Here is a 19,888-nt window from a genome sequence, read left to right on the forward strand (position 1 = left end):
GTCTTGGACCCTCCGCTAATACATCCTGCCCCTTCTTGCTTTCTCCCTGTCGCAATCCACCATCTCCATGGCCGCGTTAATATTATTTACACCGGCAAAAATTAGAGGCGAGGGTGCTATCTAGGAGCCCATGACGCAAGAAAAGAAAAGTGGACTAAGCCTACTGCCTTGAGGCTCGCCAGAAGGGTTGAATAGGTTATTAACCTAGAGAAGCATAAACGGTCATTAACCTAGGTATTCTTGGATGGGTTTCCTAGTTTCGTACTCATTGTTCCAGGTTATCTTACTAATATTATAAATCTGAAAGTTTGTGAGTTTGTGTGTATGTTTGTGTGTGTGTGTGTGTGTGTGTTGCTCAATCACGCACAAACTACTGGACGGATTGGGCTGAAATTTGGCATGATGATAGCTCACATTCCCGATTAACATTAAAGCATATTCTTATCTCAAAAACCCTTTCGGGCTCCGCCCCAGTGGCTCTGTAGTTCCCCATGTTAATCTTATGATCTTACTAATATTATAAATGTGAAAGTTTGTGTGTTTGTTTGTTTGTTTGTTTGTTTGTTTGAAGTTCAATCACGCATAAACCACTGGACGGATTGGGCTGAAATTTGGCATGATGATAGCTTACATTCCCGATTAACATATAGGCATATTCTTGTCTCAAAAATCCTTTCGGGCTCCGCCCCAGTGGCTCTGTGATTCCCCATGTTAACCTTATGAGTATTCATATTTAAAGGGAATTAAAGAATTTAGTCAGCTGTTTCAACTTTAAAAGTTGGTTCTATGATATGGAAAAGCATTAAAAAGTTATAAGATTTACCAACAGGGTGCAGCACTATATTTTTTTTGCATTTATGAAAACAGCTAATTTGAACTAAGCAGCAACAAAAAACTGTGATTCGTAATGAGAACTCTCAAAGTAGGATTGTTTACAGTTATATTTATGTTTTTCGTTTCATGAATAATTTGTGATATTTTGCGAATTGTTGATAATTTATTTTTCTCTATTGTTTAGGTGAAGTGGTAGAACATTATGGCTATGGTAGATGTGTAATACTATAGAATACTGTAAATTAAAAAAAAAAAAAAATTATCAAACTTGGTTCTCGCTTATTGCAAACGCAAAACTTGAGTATAACTGCAATAAGCATTTTATACTTATATTCCAACCCCGTACGAAGGACGGGTACTCTGCTAGTTTTTCATATTTTAAAGTAATTAATGAATCTTAACAGCTGTTACAATTAAACAAGTTGGTTCTGTTCTATGATGTTCAATAACATAAAAGTTACAAGTATTACCAACAGGGTGCAGCACTATTATTTTTTTATTTATGACAACAGCTACTTTCCAACCAAAAGGTGAGTGAGCGTAGCGAACGAACTTCAACCTGGGGGCGAGTTAGCGTAGCGAACGAGCTAACCTGAAGGCAAGTGAGCGCAGCGAACGAGCTCCAACCTAAAGGTGAGTGAGCGTAGCGAACGAACTTCAACCAGGACGTGAATGAGCCATGCGAATACTTATGAAGTTAAACGGGGCGAAGCCCGCGGGTACAGCTAGTAATAATATAAAGGGAAAATGATCAGTTTTGGTGAGTTAAAATAGAGTAATAGTGATGTAGTATGGGTCGAATAAGTCTTATTGTTGGAGATTCCGATGGTATTTCGATTATACTTTATTGAAATAATGGTGCAGTTTTGGTTGCAGTACAGTAGTTTGAGACAGTGCATTTTTACGTAAACCCAGAGAAAAAACATAAATCCAAATCCATAATTCTATTAACCCAATTTATCTCGATCCTACAATTCGATTTGAAACAAACATAAATCAAGCCAACGAAGTAAATGAAGAAAAGAAAAAAAATTATGATTCTACCTTTGAATATTTCAAGCAAAATTTTAAAATTTCAAAAATTGAGGTGATTGGATTGTTTATTGGTTCTAGAGGAACATTATCAAAATTTTTTGTGAACTTTTGGAAACAATATGATTTGGACAGATCCTTTTTGAAAATTATTATTCATGAAACATTAAGAGGTTCATTGACCATAATGAGAAATCATCTATATGGCAAACATCAAAATTAATCAGTCTTATAGCTGTATAATCCTTAGATATTTTATGTGTACTATTTTTCTGTGTCATTGGCAACCTTATTGTTTAAGGCAGAGGTATTTATTTTTATAAATAAATTCTTTTCTTCTCTCTCAACTATTGTTCGTCCTCTAATATGACAACCAAATAGTACGCACAAAATTGAAAAAAACGTCCCTAAATTAAGAGAAAATCCTTTGGTTAACATCAGTGCACTCAAACATAACTACATAAAAACAAAGTCACAAAAACATCAATCAATACAGATTTTTAATTTTACAGTAAGGTGAGAAACTACTTTTACGCTCTAGTGTTAATGGTTGACCAGACTTTACAATTTAATTATTTATTAGTCTGAGTGTAAAGTATGCAGTGTTATTTTTAAAAAAATTAAGCCTAAAACTTATATGCAAATTTTAAAACTTGAAGTCGCGTCGTGATATAGTTAATTTTCCTACTTCATTAAGCTAGCAACTATTAAGAAAAGGTTGTAATAACTTCTCAAAGCACTTAAAATTGACAAACAAATCTTAAGCTGTAATGTTAATGAAATAACTTTGTACTTTGCAAGCTACCATTAATTATGCCCATCGGTAGTGAAAAGGATAAAAAGATCGTCCTTTGAATCGTTGAGATGCAGCTAACCGTGACACACATGACCGCAAATTTATCTTTCCAGAGAAGTCCTTTGCCTTGGATGATGATAATTATTTGCTGAAGATCTGCGGACGGTGAGATAATGCTAATAATTATTCAGAAATTTCATGATGAATCGACCGGTTTAGTTTCATGGCTATCAAATACGTCATTCATTAAACTAGAGTTTTGTTTGTTAGATGAAATTGTACACTTTATTGCCATAAATATTTTACTCAGATTTTATATATAATTTAATAATCATCGGCTAACAAGGACCTTAACTTAAAGCTAAATCAAATGATCGTATTTTGATACTTATGACAGTAGAACATACTACATTCTCAATGCCTATAAGAAGTAACCAACCATCAATAGTTCCTTAGAAATATCGAAATATCTCGAAATTTATTCCTACATTGATTTTTGGATACGAAATCGAAACTCACAAACCCGTAAGCAAATTAACACTGCGACCGCTTTCACGTTCAAGAACCTTTTAGAAAACTTTATTTGTCTATATGATGTAAATTTGGAAAGAATAAGGAGGAGAGATTTTTTAAATACCAAGGAGCCACCAGAGTCAAAGAATATTTATGATGCAGTGACAAATCAATCCGAAGTGGAATAGAGGTTCATTAATACACTACGTGCAGAACGCAATTCGTCTCACTTTCAGGTGGAATTCTTATGAATGAATGCCATTTAAAGATCTTAAATTGAATTAGAAATCCCTTCATAAATTCGAAAGACTGTAAAATTATCTCTGATATTAACAATGGATGCTTTGAAATGGAATCCAATGCATGCTATATTTTGATCTCTGGCACCAGCCCAGATTTGTGGTGGATTAGAAAAAATAATTCTTAAAAGAGAAGCATATCAATAATCTCGATTTATTCCCATGAAATGTCCCCCATACAACAATCCAATGAAATAACTTATGGAATTTTGATCAAACTTCTCAAAATTATTTATTTCATGTTAAGCGATCAATGTTGACTGAAACACACTTAATTACGGAACTCTCGTAGCAGCAAACCTAAGGAAATATTCAGAAAATATTTAAATGAAAATCCAATCGGGCAAATGGAAATTCGTTTTTTTTGCTTGAATCTACGCCAGTGGCGTTTTTGTCTGTAGGTTTGCTATGGCGGGGGTATTTAATTCTTATAGTGTAGTTTAAAATGGGAGATTTCCTACCTCATAGTAGATCATACAGTTATAACTATGCTGATGGTAGGAAAGAAATGGCATTATTCACATGATAGTTAGCGTGGTCAGAATTTCATTGAGCCTGCGAGTGACGTAGACAGTCGGCCACTTTCGTTTGGCACCACAACTGGTTGTGTGAAGTCCAGTCCCGTTTTTGCCAGGTTAACCAGCGAGTTTCTACAAACTGGTCTAATCTATTTCGAGAATAGTGTAGGTATTTATTGAATCATAACCGTGTGAATTGTCATTAGTGTCATACAGGGCAAAGTCCCTTCCCCATAAAAAAAAAACAAAAACAGTTTAAGTTTTAGAATGTTTTTACCCATCTTTCTTAGACCTAAACATCTTATTTTTCATGGGTTATTTTACTCTCAACCTCCAATGGGGACGGTCCACGAGGACTAAGCCGAGATTCTTAAATGTAATATGTAAGCATATGTTGACATGAATATCAAATTAAAGATCTTTTGAACTAAAAACAATGCCACACTAAGCTGTAGTCGATTCAATAGACAATCGTAAGAAACCGAATGTTCAAGACAGGATGGGTTATATTGAGGACTCTCACTTTTTCTGTGTAAGAACCAGAAATCATTTTAATGATGATGCGGTGACTTAGGTGAAAGGAAAGAAAGTTTTAATTGCCGGCCGGAATTCGGGATCCGAAGTAAAACTTTAAAACTACAATTATTAACAAATTCTTTCCAAAACTAATAAAACACGTTTAAAGGTAATATTTTTGATTTAAAGTATTGTTCAGCAAATTTTTGTAGACTTCTCAAAGGTCGTATTTTAAGTTAATACTTCTGTTCAAAGTGCAACAAAAAATCCAGGTGGGCTTATAATCATTTTCGGTAAATACTTTCCCAAAAAATATTCAACAAACTTACCACAAACATAGGCTAACACAGTATGCCAGCTTTAGTAATTTGGTCACTTAGGCCCCTTTTATGCATTTTTACTTGGAACTACCAGATAAGATAAGATTACTTACAACCTTGTAATTTCAGTGTTCCAGTCATTTGAAAAATCCGACTCCTTTTGGACCTCTAATGATAACAGTCCAATCAATGAATCCTGGTCTTAGTTAACAGAAAAAAACGTTTGGTTCGGCGAGTTTACACGAAATTACCGGATGATTCACCGATTCCTTGTTGTTTTCCCCTCATATCGTGGAAACTTCCCTTAGTTCGGGCAACTAGACGTCACGTGTTCCAGACAGGTAATCAGTTGCTGCTAAAAATATTGATACGTCACCGATTGGTTACTTTACGTACCGTAATAGTTGGAATTAATTTATCATGTTACGAAAAACAGTTTTTATTTTACATCTAAGATTTTTCACGTGTTTTGGTTTGGACACAGATTAAATCTAGGTCTTGTGACACAATACCTAAGATTAACCTGTTAGAGAGAATAGCAATGGTTAGTAATATTAGTTTAATTTAAAATTATAGATTTGGGACGAGGATCTACATGTTTAAGGTTAGAACTTACTAGCAAACTTCGGATTTGAAGATAGACCCTCCAGACCAATGACTTTATCATTTATCTATAGTAGGACAGTAAGTCCTTTTACTATTTAAGTTGGGGATGCAACAAAGATCTATAAACCCAAATGGGAATAAGATGTAAGCATTGTAGGGCCTATATGGATAAGACGTAAATATTAATACTTATTAACATCCGTCGTTTCTTAAACCAGGAACTATCAAGACATAAAAAGATGCTAACTCATTTTTGTCAACCATTATCTTCACAGAACAAAAATACATAAACATAAACATAGCAGAACAATAACAGCAATCATGTGGTGTTAAGAAATCATAAAGTAATTAGGAACATTCATAAAGAGAGCTCAAGGATAAACTCGAGATTGGTGAAGTTTTTACAATAAAATACAATACCTACATTTTCGTAGGATTAAGTAAACTATTGTAGCTAGTTAATTAGGTAACGTACTAATAGTGGTGTGATAGAAGATTTTGACGAGACAGGCAAAATTACAGCTTTTATGACTGACTGAAGATGTTGACAGAGTTTGTTGACGTGATAAAGATGTTTACAAGAAAGAAGTTGTTGACATGTCAGACAACATTGACGGGACAGAAATTGTTGACATGCCAGACGACATAGGAGATGTTGACGTGACGTCACTGACTGATGGTCAGCGCTCAGAGGCGAAGACTCTTACTCGACCCAGTAACACTTGACCTGGTCAACTTTCGCTTTCAACTCTCCTCTGTCTTCTGCTCTTCTCGCATACTTCTAGAACAGGTCCTATCGCCCTGTCCACCTTCCACTATATATATCATAAGTTATCTTACGATTAATACCAATCTTTGTGAGCATTAGGAAAATTGTGATAGATTATTGATAACCTAGAATGCTCTTCATCGATTCTATACTGAAGAACCTCGATAGCAAGTTTCTCGTGGGGATGATGAAATAAGACTTGTTATCAAAGTTGACTTCTTATCAAGGTTTACAATTACTGTACATGTAATTAAGTGTAAAATAAATTCAAGGGGATTTGAAAATTTAACTAAAGTTATCAAGGGGAAATGCTACTTTTTGTTTTTGAGGGTCTTCTTATTGAGGTTTCATTGTAGACTTTTAATGAAGCTGAAAATACTAATTGAAATTGTTTAATTATATGAATTGAACTTAGTGTATACTAGCTGTCATCCACGGGCTCCACCTCGTTTACTACATAAGTATTAATAAAACTATTGATTGGTTTAAGTTAAGCTGAAATAAACAAAGCAGAATACAGTAATGGTAATACAAACAAATAATAACAGCTGAGGTATTTTTAACATTAGGTAAATGGAAAGTTCCCTTTGGAAAGCAATTACGACCTTATAGGGCAATTTATGAAATAATGGATAATTTTGCGCAAGGTTTGTCGTGACGAACATTTTAAGTATATGGTTTATGGGGGTGTGACTTGTAGTTTTTTAAAAGTTCATGGGTACTTTTGGCTTTATATATAGAAGATTGGTACTTTGGTGGTCTTAAACAGAGTACCTAGGCATTGACCAAGAAATGAATCCAACATTTGTTACTGATATAGCATATAATCCATTCATAAATAAAATTGCAGTTTTGTCTGTATTGCATAGAATCTTGAAGTTTTAAGTTATTTTTAGGTTTCTTGGTTCGGAAAGCCAAAACAAGTCTTCTTTAATTTCTGTCCATCATTGTGTCTGTGACACTAAGAAATTCAAAATATAAATGATGCCAAAGGTCATGTTTTTAATTAATTCCCTATATAGTACTAAAAACCAGTACGTGTGTTGGGGAAGTACAAGGTTTTTGAATTGATAATTATAGAAAACGAAAACACAAATCACGCAAATTACTAATTTTTCAAGCTAAATTTTTTAACACATAACAATTATTGTAAATTGATTCTTCCCTGAGCCAAACCCCTCTTTTCCAAACCATAACCTTTTTAAATGTGAGTATTGCTCTTCTAGACTGCAACCACTAAGCATTACATATTTTAAATCTTTAATTACCTTAGACAAATTGTTTGTAAAACAATCAGGGAGTATTTTTAGGAAAGAATTTTAAAACAATTTGATGTCAATATGATCAGTGAGGACGTACTCTCCCCATGAAAGAGGTCGGAGAGAGGAGACTGCAAATTCATCACCTGTAAAGTAAGGTCAAGGAGCAGAAGTAAGGTGAACTTTAATACTAATTAACTATTAAGTATTAACAAGAATAAAAAAGTCTCTATCCTCGCTATAAAACATTACCAATAAGTTTCATTCAGAAGCACAAAGAGACAATAGTTCAATATCATTTGATTTGTTTGAATGGAGATTGCTTTGTGTGGCTTGACTTTACTCTTTCCAAACATCAAGAAGTATTTCAGTAGTGACTCTTACATTGAATGTATCAAACTTGTTTCTTGGGAGGTTAAATAGTTCTGGTAATAGCTCTGGTAAATAGTTTGTTTATTGTTGTTGAAGTTTGAACCCAAAGGTAAAAATCACAAGGTGTCTATTACGTGAACATTGGGATCAAGCAAAACAATATCTGAGATATTTGTAGTAGTCAAACTTACACCCTGGCGCCACTAGCATATTTTAGTGAATTTCCCATATAGGGAATAAGCTATTACCGTAGTACTCATGGTAAGACCTGGACCCGGGACCGATTTACTTTTTCATTTTGATGTCCCCAGAGACCAAAAACACAATCCGTTCAAATTCATCCTACTAATATTATAAATGAGAAAGTTTGGATGTATGTTTGTGATACGTAAACGCGAAAAATATTGGTCGGATCGGGCTGAAATTTAGCATGATGATAGCTAACATTCCCGATTAACATAAAGGCCTATTCTTATCTCAAAATTCCTTCTGAACTCCGCCCCAGTGGCTTTACAGTTCTCCATATTAACCTTATGAGTATTCATATTTAAAAGAAACTAGCAGAGTACCCGTCCTTCGTACGGGGTTGGCATATAAGTTTAAATTGCTTATCGCAGTTATACTCAAGCTTTGCGTTTGCAATGGGGGAGGACAAAGTTTGATAAAATTTGAAATTGACGGTATACTATGGTATTAACATAGACAAAAAGAATTAAATATAGACTGTCAGCCGTGCTGTGGTTACCATAGGTTCCGCGGCACACCGCTGTAGTTTACGTAGCGCGTACGCCGTAAATACATGGCGCTCCAAGCGGTGTGCGCCAGAAGCTGTGGTAACCGCAGCACAGCTGATGGTCTATATTTAATTCTTTTTGTCTATGGTATTACACATCTACCATAGCCATAATGTTCTACCTCTTCACCTAAACAATAAAGAAAAATAAAGTATTACAAATTTAAAAAATCACAAATTTTTCATGACATTAAACACATAAACATAACTGTAAACAATCCTACTTTGACAGTTCTCATTGCGTATCACAGTTGTTTGTTGCTGCTTAGTTCAAATTAGCTGTTTACATAAATGCAAAAAAAATAGTGCTGCACCCTGTTGGTAAATCTTATAACTTTTTAATGCTTTTGTATATCATAGAACCAACTTTTTTAGTTGAAACCGCTGACTAAATTCTTTAATTCCCTTTAAATATGAATACTCATAAGGTTAACATGGGGAACTACAGAGCCACTGGGGCGGAGCCCGAAGGGATTTTTGAGATAAGAATATGCCTATATGTTAATTGGGAATGTGAGCTATCATCATGCCAAATTTCAGCCCAATCCATCTAGTGGTTTATGCGTGATTGACCTTCAAACACACAAACTTTCACATCTATATATATAAAATCCAATGTATGTTTGTTTGTATGTACGTTTGTCCTTTATGGACTCCAAAACCGCTCGATAGATTGTATTGAAACTTTCAAGCATTATTTAAGGATGGTTTGTGTGAAGTTTGGTGCAGATCCGTCAAAAGGGCTCCGCCCCTGTGGCTCTGGAGTTTCCCATGTTAACCTTTTGAGTACTCATATTTAAATGGAATTAAAGAATCTTAACAGCTGGTTCAACTAAGCAATTTGATTCTGTGATGTTCAATAGCATTAAAAAGTTAATAAGTTTACCAACAGGGTGCAGCACGACTTTTTTTTATTTATGACGACAGCTAATTTGCAACTAAAAGGTGAGTGAGCGTAGCGAACGAACTTCAACCTGGAGGCGAGTAAGCGTAGCGAACGAGCTAACCTGAAGGCAAGTGAGCACAGCGAACGAACTTCAACCAGGACGTGATTGAGCCATGCGAACGAGCTCTCTTGAAAATGAACGAGCATTTGACATAAAACCACATTAGGACAGGACGACCTCTGTCGGGCCAGCTAGTTTATAATATTAGTAAGATTAAATAATTTACTCAGCTGTTTCAACTGTACAAGTTGGTATCATACCGAAAATTTATAGAACAAAATTTTATCAAACTGTGTCCTCCCCCATTGCAAACCCAAAACTTGAGTATAACTGCAATAAGCATTATATACTTATATGCCAACCCCGTACGAAGAAAGGGTGCTCTGCTAGTTTACTATAATAAATAATTTTTAATAATTGCCGATACTAGCACCTGTGCTACCTGGCAGGAACTTGCCAAAATTCAAATTGTTCCAGAGACAATTTTTAACATGGGCATTTCACTCCTTAAAAGGTTTGTAGGCTATTCATTGTTCATACTTAAAATTTCCATTTCAAGATTGATCATCTAGTAAATATTATAAAATATTATAAAAACTTGACACTCCTATATTAATTTAAAACAACCCATATTTTTAAGTCCATTTAACAAATGGTATATGTAGAGAGAACAAAATTTTAACATTATTGTCGTCTTAAAATGTGTCTCCACTAAAGTGTGCTTTAAAATAATCTATTGACACATCAGAGATACTGTAGTACTAATGATAAAATTAGAATAGCAGATGGTTTACGTTCAAAATTGGTTTTCCTTATCCTTAAGAAATTTTTGTTTGCTGTATCTGATTACTTAAATAACTCATTTTACATTTCCAAAGCCAAATATTGCTGATAAAGGTTTGTAAGCACTTAGCCCTTTATGAAAATGAATCATACTTGATCATCAAGCTTATCCTGCATTAAGGAAACGGGTCTGATTTGGGAAAGTTATTACATTATTGATCCTACGTAGATCCTACACAGTGGCTTAGAAACATAAAATTATAAACTCTTAAAATTTTACCCAAAAATATAATAACTTTGCAAAGCAAAATTGAAAAAGCAAACAGAGAGCTAAAGGAACAATCAGATGAATGAAATTGGCATATAAATTGTTTTTATTGACAACAGTACCAGTTTCTTTCTACCAGTTTATTCTTAAATCTTTACACAGACTGATCTAATAAGCATGCATAAATGCTTTTACATAAGTTAAAGGTTTGGTTAAAAATTAAAATAGTTACAAACTTATATCTAATCTCATGTTTTCCTCCGACTCTCTTCTTCTTCCGACGCTGCTTCAAGCGCTGCTTTTTTCAGGTTCTTTTCAAATACCTTCTTCGCATCACAAAATCCCTGTTTTGTCTTCCCAAATGAGTTTGGACCAGCAGAAGTTGGAGTTTCTCTGTAAAGGTGAATTTAATGTTAGACAAAAAACTTGTTGAAACAGTCTAAGACCATGCTTTTTTAAACTGGAATTGAGGATTTTGTTTGAACATCACAGTTTGAACTAGCAGAAGACAAAGATAATAAAGTGGTCGTAACAGTTTTTAAAATGTTGAACACTTATTACCTGATAATATAGTCACAAAATATAAAGTTAAACACAATTTAGAGGGATCAAATTTCTGAAAACATCAATACACCTGCTATTCAGAACTAATTGGGACAGACCAAGTTTGGATTACCAAATCATCCAAATGAGCCAGAAATTCAGAAAAATTGAAAAAAAAAATGAAACGAAACATTTTTATAACTGTAAATGGCCATATTGCTTCTGCTATGACAACACCGTTACGTTTCTTGCGGTCATGTCAACCTCGTGATAATTCCCCTTTATCAGGGTGACACCTGCGTCTATGTGATTGCCGAAATATATATGTTTATGTACTGCATTCACATCAACACCCGTGATAATTTCTCCTGCAATCACAACAGGGCCGATTTACCGAATAGGCAAGGTAGGCACGTGCCTAGGGCGCGAGGCAATTGGCATTTTTGGGGGGCGCCAAAAATATTGGAAAAAGAAAAAAAATTGTGGCCGTTTTTGCATGTGATCGCGGTAAACTGATAATCCCTTGCGGCCGTGTAGACACCTTAACCGTCTCCCACAATTGCGGCAAGATGTTAATAATTTTCTGCGGTTGTATATACGTCATCATAGTCCGTCTCCCGTGATCACGGCAAAGTTCTGACTATTTCCAGCGGATGTGTGGATATAATTATTGTATGTTTTCTGTGTTATCGTCTTCCTTGATCGCGGCAATATATGAACACATCCCGTGGTCGTGATGAGATTATCACCGTCTACTGCGAATGAGGCAAAATTGTAATCTTTTCCCGGGGTCGTGTGGACATTATCGTCTTCTTGTGTGATCACGATAAAATTCTGATAATCCCTCACAGCCATGAAGACATCATCGTCTCCCGCAGTCGTGAGGCATTGTCATCCTCTCCCGCCATTGCGGCAAATGGTAATCATCTCCCGCGGTTGTTTGGAGATCATCATCGTCTTTCGCGAATGAGGCAAAATTCTGATCTTTCCCGTGGTCGAGTGGACATAATCATCGTCTTAAGCGATTGCGGTAAAATTCTGATCATCCCTCGCAGCCGTGTAGAGTAGACATCATTATTGTAACTCCCGCGATCCTGTAGACATCGTAATCGTCTCCCGCGGTCGTGAAGACATCGTAATCGTCTCCCATGATTACGGCAAAATGTTAATAATATCCCGCAGTTGTGGAGATCATTATCGTCTTCCGCAATCGTGGCAAATTTCTGACTGTTTTCCGCTGTTGTGTGGACATTATCTTCGTCCTTCTGTGATTGCGGCAATGTTCTGAACATCCCTCGCGGCTCTGTAGATCTAATTGTCGTATTGCGCGATTGCGGTAAAATCATGATCATATCCCGCGGTTGTTTAGACATTATCATCGTCTCGCGCGATCGCAGTAAAATCATGCATGATCATATCCCGTGGTCGTGTAGAAAATCACGCTTAATTCCCGGATTTCCCAGTTGGTGGTCACCCTGTATATATTGCAAAGGGGCGCTACTATTTTAGTTGTGCCTAGGGCGCTGACATGGTCAAAAACGGGCCTGAATCACAATGTGTATTACTACACAATAACCAAATGACGAGAAAGGAACACAGTAAATGGAGGCTCAGCAATAGGTTTAATTACCAATTATTCCAAATTTTCCAGTTACATAAAAAATTAAGTTTCATTCATAGACTTTTTCCCAGTTACAAAAATTATGTATAATTCATATTTTTCTCAGTTTTTTAGGTTATCTGGACATCCTGGTTAATATTTAGGAACACAGTTTTTTGGGTAATTTAAATACAGTAATCTTTTCTTTCCAGGAATCCCATCAGATGGTTTGGATTAGGGTTCGAAGATAGTGGAGCGGCAAGGCTAGAGCGTAGCTGAGCGAGCAAAAAATAATACTAATACATGTACGGAGGGGCGCCAAAACGTAGTGGAGCGGGGAGCACAGCAGGTGCCAGCAGCGACACGCTAACCTCACCACTCGTATATTCCCGGCTTCTTAACCTCGAGGGTCCAGTCAAGCCTCAGTGGTCAAGCTGACAGCATACATGGTTAAACAGCTTTTTTTATTTGTCAGTTCCTGAAAGCGGCCGTGTTTGAGACTAGCACTAATACTATTACAATATATAAAATGGTAATGTGTAATAATTATTCTTGTCAAAAAGGCACAGTCTCCCTTTAAAAGACACATTAAAAATATGAAATTTATTCTGTAAACAGTTATTACTATTTTACACAATGATTATGTTCCATTTATCGGGTGGAAAATAAATAAATGGAAAAGGTTACAATACAATTAAACAACCTATTTTAGCTAGCTTACTTTACAACAAAAGCTTATTTTTCAGATAGCTACTAACAAAACTGTTATTTTAGTTTTCTTTTTGCTATTGCATCTTATGTCATCAAGATGTCATTATTTAAGACTGACTACTGTGCTAAAAGGATATACCTATAGTTTTCTGGTACAACAGGAAAGAATGCGTGATGAAACTTCGAAATACAGTGTGTTCTAAATCGGCCTGCCCTCTACTTGGACTTCAAAACACCGAGTGTTGTGGACGTTGTGACGTAAATTCTAAGGGGGAAATAAAATTGTATTCACTGAACAGGGCAGGCTTACCCCTAGACCCAGCCACACTCAAATTTCTTCCCTGGCGTGCTCAGAAGGAGCAGACAACATCCAGGGGTCGATACAAAGATTGTTCTACGATTTTGACTGATTAATTATTTTAATTTAATCTAAGGTTTAGAGCTCGAGAAGCACTCACGTGAAGCTATATCATTCTCGCCTTCGTTAAGTGTTTTTGAACATTTTGCCTAACTTCTAGATCAACTCTGTAATACAGACGAGTATCCTACCGTGGCCATTTCGATAAACCTACTTGTGTCACACATTAAATTATTTAGCGAGGGGCTCTAGTGAAAAATGTACGCGTGGTAATTTACTGATCAAAATATAATACAGTATAAAAATTACTACATAGTCTTCGGGACCTGATTGGTATGTGTAATTGAAAAATTTATCGTAATACGGTTGAAATAAATTTAGGTTTTATGCCATACTATTCTTCGTGATTGTTCAAATCAGGATACTCCCAAGATTTAATTCTATCGACAGCAACAAGAGGGTTTAGACCTTTGACGAAAAGTCTTGGGGTATTAAACGATGAATGAGCAACAAGAGTAATTTAACACAATTATTTGCTAAGCGAACAGAGTAATGGTAATTTCGAAACTAGCCTAATTAGTTAAAACCAAACTAAGCTATAACCACCACTAGTCACTGGCAGGCAGGTACTGGAGAGCGAATAAAGTCAGTGAAATTTATGTTCTAAAATTTAGGTAGGTATTTTGAATCAGAATTTAAGAAAAACTAAATCTAGTGGCAGAATAAGAATATGTGTGTACAAAATTTAACGTAAATCGTGAGAATAGGATTAACCAGTATAGCTAACCTTTGGAATAAATTGTCGATGATTGTATAGTGGATTGTGTAAGAAGCGTTATAGTGAGTAATGAGATTGTCGATGGTCGAAGAACGAATAAATCCCTTCCTTGGTCAAGTTGCAATTTCAGTTCGGGCAAAACTTACACACCCCTTGCAGCGAATTAAAGTATTAGCCAAATGCTGATTAAAAATTTGTCTATTGGTCTAGTCATCGTCCGTCACAAACGCCAGTGTTGGAGGTTATGTTATTGGCGGTGTCAAACATTTATTTGTTAAATGATGTGGTGTTATTGTGAATAAATACATTGTGGGAGTGTGTGTTTATATGCTTTATTGTGTTTGAAACTAGGCCTACGTTATTTTGCACATAGCTTAAACTATGGCCAACACATAGACCCAACCTTTTAAATGGGTAAGTTCTGGTGGTTGTTATCCACAGTACGTTTTTAACCCTTTTAAAATTTGGTACCTCATACTGTATCAAAATGCATGGTAAAACTTTGAAACCTTAAGACATTCTCTAGCGGCTGACCTTTTATTTTGATTAAGTCAATCAAAAGTTTTGATTTAGGCCTATCGAGTATTTGAATTACAAAGAGTAACTTATACTGTAACTGGTTAGGTGGTCTATTTATGGTGGTGGTTTACAGAATCTCAACCAAATAATGTTTAAAATTTACAGGATCTCAACCAAATAGAATAATGTTTATTATACTGTAATGGAGATTTTCAAGATCTCAATCAAGTGATATCCCGAGGAAGATAAATGTGGATAGAGAGCTGTGGGATGAAGATAAGATCTTATTGTATTATTTAAGTAGGACATTTTGCATTCTTGGTGGAGCAATAGTGTAAAGAATGGTGAATCAAAGGATAAAGTAGGCCCAGTAGTAGGATAAAGTAGAAGCCCTAATTACTTTTATGGCCTTTTTAAGATGGATGGCTATTTCACAAACACAGACACTGTTCAGCCATAGCTGTTAGTTAGCTTTTAGTTATTTTGTACTTTTTGTGCCTGCGTATTTGCCGAGGTACAAAAAAGCCCTTTGCTTGGAACTGATTTTATAAATTTCTAAGTAAGTTAATAGATCGTCACTAACCTGCCAATGTTTCTCATCCTCATCTTAGCTTCAGGTGGCATTTCCTCTTCCTCGTCACTTTCATCGTTAAAAACATTCTTCAGTGGCTTGTTTAACGGGGTGATTTTGTTCTGAAAAAGAGGATGGAATTGTGCTAGATTTTATAACATAAAAATATCTTGTAGGTATAGTTTAGTGCTCTATTGAACTAGGCCTAATCAGAAACAAACAAGAAAGTGGAGTGTTGAGTCATAATAGATAATCCCTGCTGATCTGTTTCTTATAAAACTAATTTAGGGATCGGTTTTTTTTTTATATAATTAAAATACAAAATGATCAGTCAAGACAGTGAGGCATACTTGGCTGAATATTTTGAGCTGATTACAATGCAAAGTGAGTGTTTCTAACGGAGTGGGAAGATGAAGCTTTCTTAACCAGCTGGTCACAGAAAAAACACAGGTTTCCCTGCAGCAAAACCTAGCATTCCCAGTCGTACTTCCTAGTCACCAACTTTTTACAAGTTCCCTTGTAAGTCCCTAATATTTTCGGGTTGGTAGGACGGACAAAAGATTATTATTGGGCCAAGCTTGGGTCAAGTCGAGCCAAGCGCAAATTGCCATGACCGCAGGAAGCGTTTGCCATGATGCACAATCAAATCATTGACAATTTTGCCCCAATCCTAAAATACGATGATCAATTAATTAACACGGAAGATGTTTGCTGTTCTGTCATGTTCATGGAAGATGTTCACAATTTCGCCGTGTCTGCCGAACAGGTCCCTCATTTTACCTTTAACCACGGAAAACGTTTAATATATGCCTCAGACTGCAAAAGATGATTTTGATATTACCGTGACTGCAGAAAACTTTTACAATTTGCCCATTACTGAAAAAGCTGTTCTCTATGACGCCGTGATCGCAGAAGATGTTTGTGATTTACCCCAAGTACAGAAGCCCAATGTAAGTTTGGTGGCCATTTTTTAAAATAACAAATTAATTACAAATCTTGTTTGTAGGGCATAGGCTTAAAAGAAAAACTACAAATCTTGTGTAAATTAATTTACATTATCGGCCTATATCCTATAAGCTCATAAAAGTAGGTTAAGAAAAACTGATACATCAATGACAAAACCAAACCACATAGAATATTTGCCACAATATTCTCGAAGCTGATACAACATTAAAACACACGTACCTGATTTTCCAGTTTCATGTTGATAGCCTTAACTGGTTTGTTGATATTAATTCCCTTTCCTAGTTTCGGTGCAGTCTTTGTGAATCCAAACGTCATCTTTTGTCTCTTGCTCTGATCTTCTTTCTGGTCAGAATCAGTTTTCTTCTCACTCTCCGATGACCCTGATTAAGGTGAAACACTGGCAAAGGTGAGATAATATAAAGTATTAGCACAACAAATATTGCATGGCCAAGCTTGAAATCAAATAGGGCAGGTAAGTACATATTTAAAAAAGTAAAGCAGGTAGGTCTACAGTTTTTTAGAGACGAGGGTTTAAACGACGAGTTTTAAAGCAACTAAACTTAGCCAGCAAGTAAAAGGAAAGGTAGGCCTAGCTCTGCAGAGCGCCTATAATACATTATCGGAAGAAATATTATTTTGATGGATTTTGCCTACGGTAGGCTACTAAAGTGACATCTGTGATCGATATCATTATCAATTCCTCCAATATCACAAAAACGTATTCTACTTGTCGCTTGCGAGGTCACTAGGATATTTTCATAATCTAGCTTGTTAAAAATCCAGTGAGTGATGTCACAGAGTTAAGCAAGATACAGAGGATAGGCTACAAGCTTATGTGACAACCATAAGCTTTTGGCTCTGGGGCAGTAATGTCTAGGAGCAGGAAGAGCCCCAACGGCGCCACATAGCATTTTTGTACAACAGCAGTTGTAGCGGACAGTGTCTTCCAACAGCGTGAGCGCTGTAGTAAGTTATGTGATCGCGAGGGGAGAAAGGAGAGCGGGAGGGGACGATGAATGGAATTTGCTCTAGACACCAACGACTGGGGCTAGACACCTTACACTTTCGCTGCGGCTGTAGGATGGCCGGTTGCTGTCCGGGAGCGCAGACAGCTAAGTTATTGCGCTGGGTGGATGAGTGCACGAAAATGTTTGTTTCATGAGATGCATATTATAGCATGCACTGTGTCCCAGTCATTGTAGATGTTGTTTTATAAGAACCCAATAGATAGCAGGACTGAATGTTAGCTGGCTCTCAGTAGGCCTATTGCCAAATGGAGGGAAAAACCAGGGGTGAAGTAGGCCTATCCAAATAAGTTTTATGCAATCAAAGAATACTACAAAAAAGGGGTCAAACATAATTTTGAGGTTAGGTTCCTTCCACAATGTTACGGGTCTGACTTAGGGGAGGTACGAATGAGGCATTAGTTCAAAATTCCTCCGTGAACAGCGCTGTAGTAGAGAGCACTTTGGCAATGAAGGTTTACTAATCGCAAAAATAGTTCTGTTCATAAAATACAATTATAAATGTCTCAAATTCAATTTTATTATTTTTTAATTATACAATTAAACTATCATAACCTAACCGAACTAACCAATCTTGCTGATAAAGAAATAATATAACAAAAGTTTAGTAATCGGAAAAATAATTCTGTTTATTAAATAAAACTAGAATTTGCTCAATTAAAATTTTGTAATGACTTAATAATAAAATTAAACTGTAATAACCGAACCAAACCAACCAAACTTGCTGATAATAAAAAAATCTTGGACAAAAAGTTAATGGTACCAGCAGGATTCGAACCCGGGACCTTCAGTATATCAGCCCGGCACGCTAACCATTACACCACCGAGGCCGATGGTTACCGGCCGTTTTGTTACGGTAATGGCGTTCCCTCAGCTAATAAGAAGCCCACAGCTGTCGTAGCCTCTTCTATACCTCCCCTGAGTAAATACCCAATGTTACAGCGCTTTGACGAGTACATTCGTCGCGCGCCACTGGAAAGCGCTAGTGGTGACGAGATCAGGCCTACTCATCATGCGCAGCCAACGTGTTAAGTGTATCTATCATTGAATATATCCTCTGTATCTTACTTCTCTGTGGTGACGTGTAAAATCTGGCAGAGACAACAAGTCCCACGTAAAATAGCTGGCTGGTAGCTTATAAGCCTAGACTAGTCCTGTATAATTGAGGCGGACCAAGGAATATCTTGGGCTTGGTCAAGCACTTTTTTAGTAAGTAAAGCTAGTAGGCTTTTAGGTTAGGCTACATACCTTCATCATGATTGCGTTTTGAAGACATTTTGTGTTGAATATTTATAGCTCTTCAATGATCTCAATCAAAATTTACTCTTCTACAGAGGTTTAAAACCCTTTGTGTTAAGAAAATCCACTGTAATCGCTCTTGCCTGTGTAGGTTTCACTAGGCCCTAAATAAAAGTGATTATGCCAACTAGAACCCAAACAAAGTATAGTCCTAGTTAGCCTAACCTTACTGACTCCCACTGAACCTGAGTCTAGGATAACCAGCCCTAACTAACTACTTAGCAATTACAAGATACGCGTATTTACTGGCCGATCAGAAATGAAAATTCTTCACGTAAACAAATGAGTTTTAAAATATAAATAATGTTGATTAATAAATCAATATTGGTTCTCTTCAACAGAACACATGATACACGAGCATGACATTAACGCCGCCGCCATATGAAAGCAAGGAGAGAACAAGAATAAAAATCAAATAGGTTTGAAGGAAGAGAAAAAGGGAAGAACATGATTATTGATTTTGATATTTCACATTCGAGATATCGGACAGGACAGAACTTTCCCTTCGATTCTTTGTTACTGAGTTACTGAGTACTGACTTTGGCATATTCTGTACATGAAAGCGATATTTTTATATTAAGGATTGATCATTGGCCATGTACTATGCTAAGTGTATAGTAAATGATCTAACTTAGTCCCTAAACATTACCAATAGTTTTTTTTTGTCCTATGACGCTAGGCACGAGCGTGGAATTGTTTTTAACATTACTTCAGGCTAGACCTAGGGGTCGCTGCATTATCACTTAGATAAAATCCATTGGTAAATTGGCGGGATTTGAACCCGGGACCACAGGGACTGAAGTCCCACGCTCTAAACCACTACACCAGCTCGCTCACTCCCCAATATATATAAATATTTTTTTTGCATATTTTTTGACTGCTACCCTCTGTAG

The 19,888-nt window shown here is 36.2% G+C and overlaps 1 protein-coding gene across 1 annotated transcript; it reads right to left on the bottom strand.

Annotated features, from left to right (window-relative positions):
- Positions 1-10,750: 10,750 nt before the first annotated feature.
- Positions 10,751-19,372, bottom strand: LOC128990138 (PEST proteolytic signal-containing nuclear protein-like). Its single transcript, XM_054412401.1, has 4 exons — positions 18,945-19,372; positions 16,891-17,051; positions 15,718-15,827; positions 10,751-11,018 (listed from the first exon to the last, which is right to left on the bottom strand). The coding sequence occupies exons 1-4, from the start codon at positions 18,970-18,972 to the stop codon at positions 10,874-10,876; spliced, it is 444 nt and encodes a 147-aa protein (XP_054268376.1). The 5' UTR covers positions 18,973-19,372; the 3' UTR covers positions 10,751-10,873.
- Between the last annotated feature and the right edge of the window lie 516 nt (positions 19,373-19,888).

This window comes from Macrosteles quadrilineatus, unplaced genomic scaffold (genome assembly GCF_028750875.1).
Source record: "Macrosteles quadrilineatus isolate MER2022 unplaced genomic scaffold, UCM_ALF_1.0 Scaffold_3__2_contigs__length_128488019, whole genome shotgun sequence".
NCBI lineage: Eukaryota > Metazoa > Arthropoda > Insecta > Hemiptera > Cicadellidae > Macrosteles > Macrosteles quadrilineatus.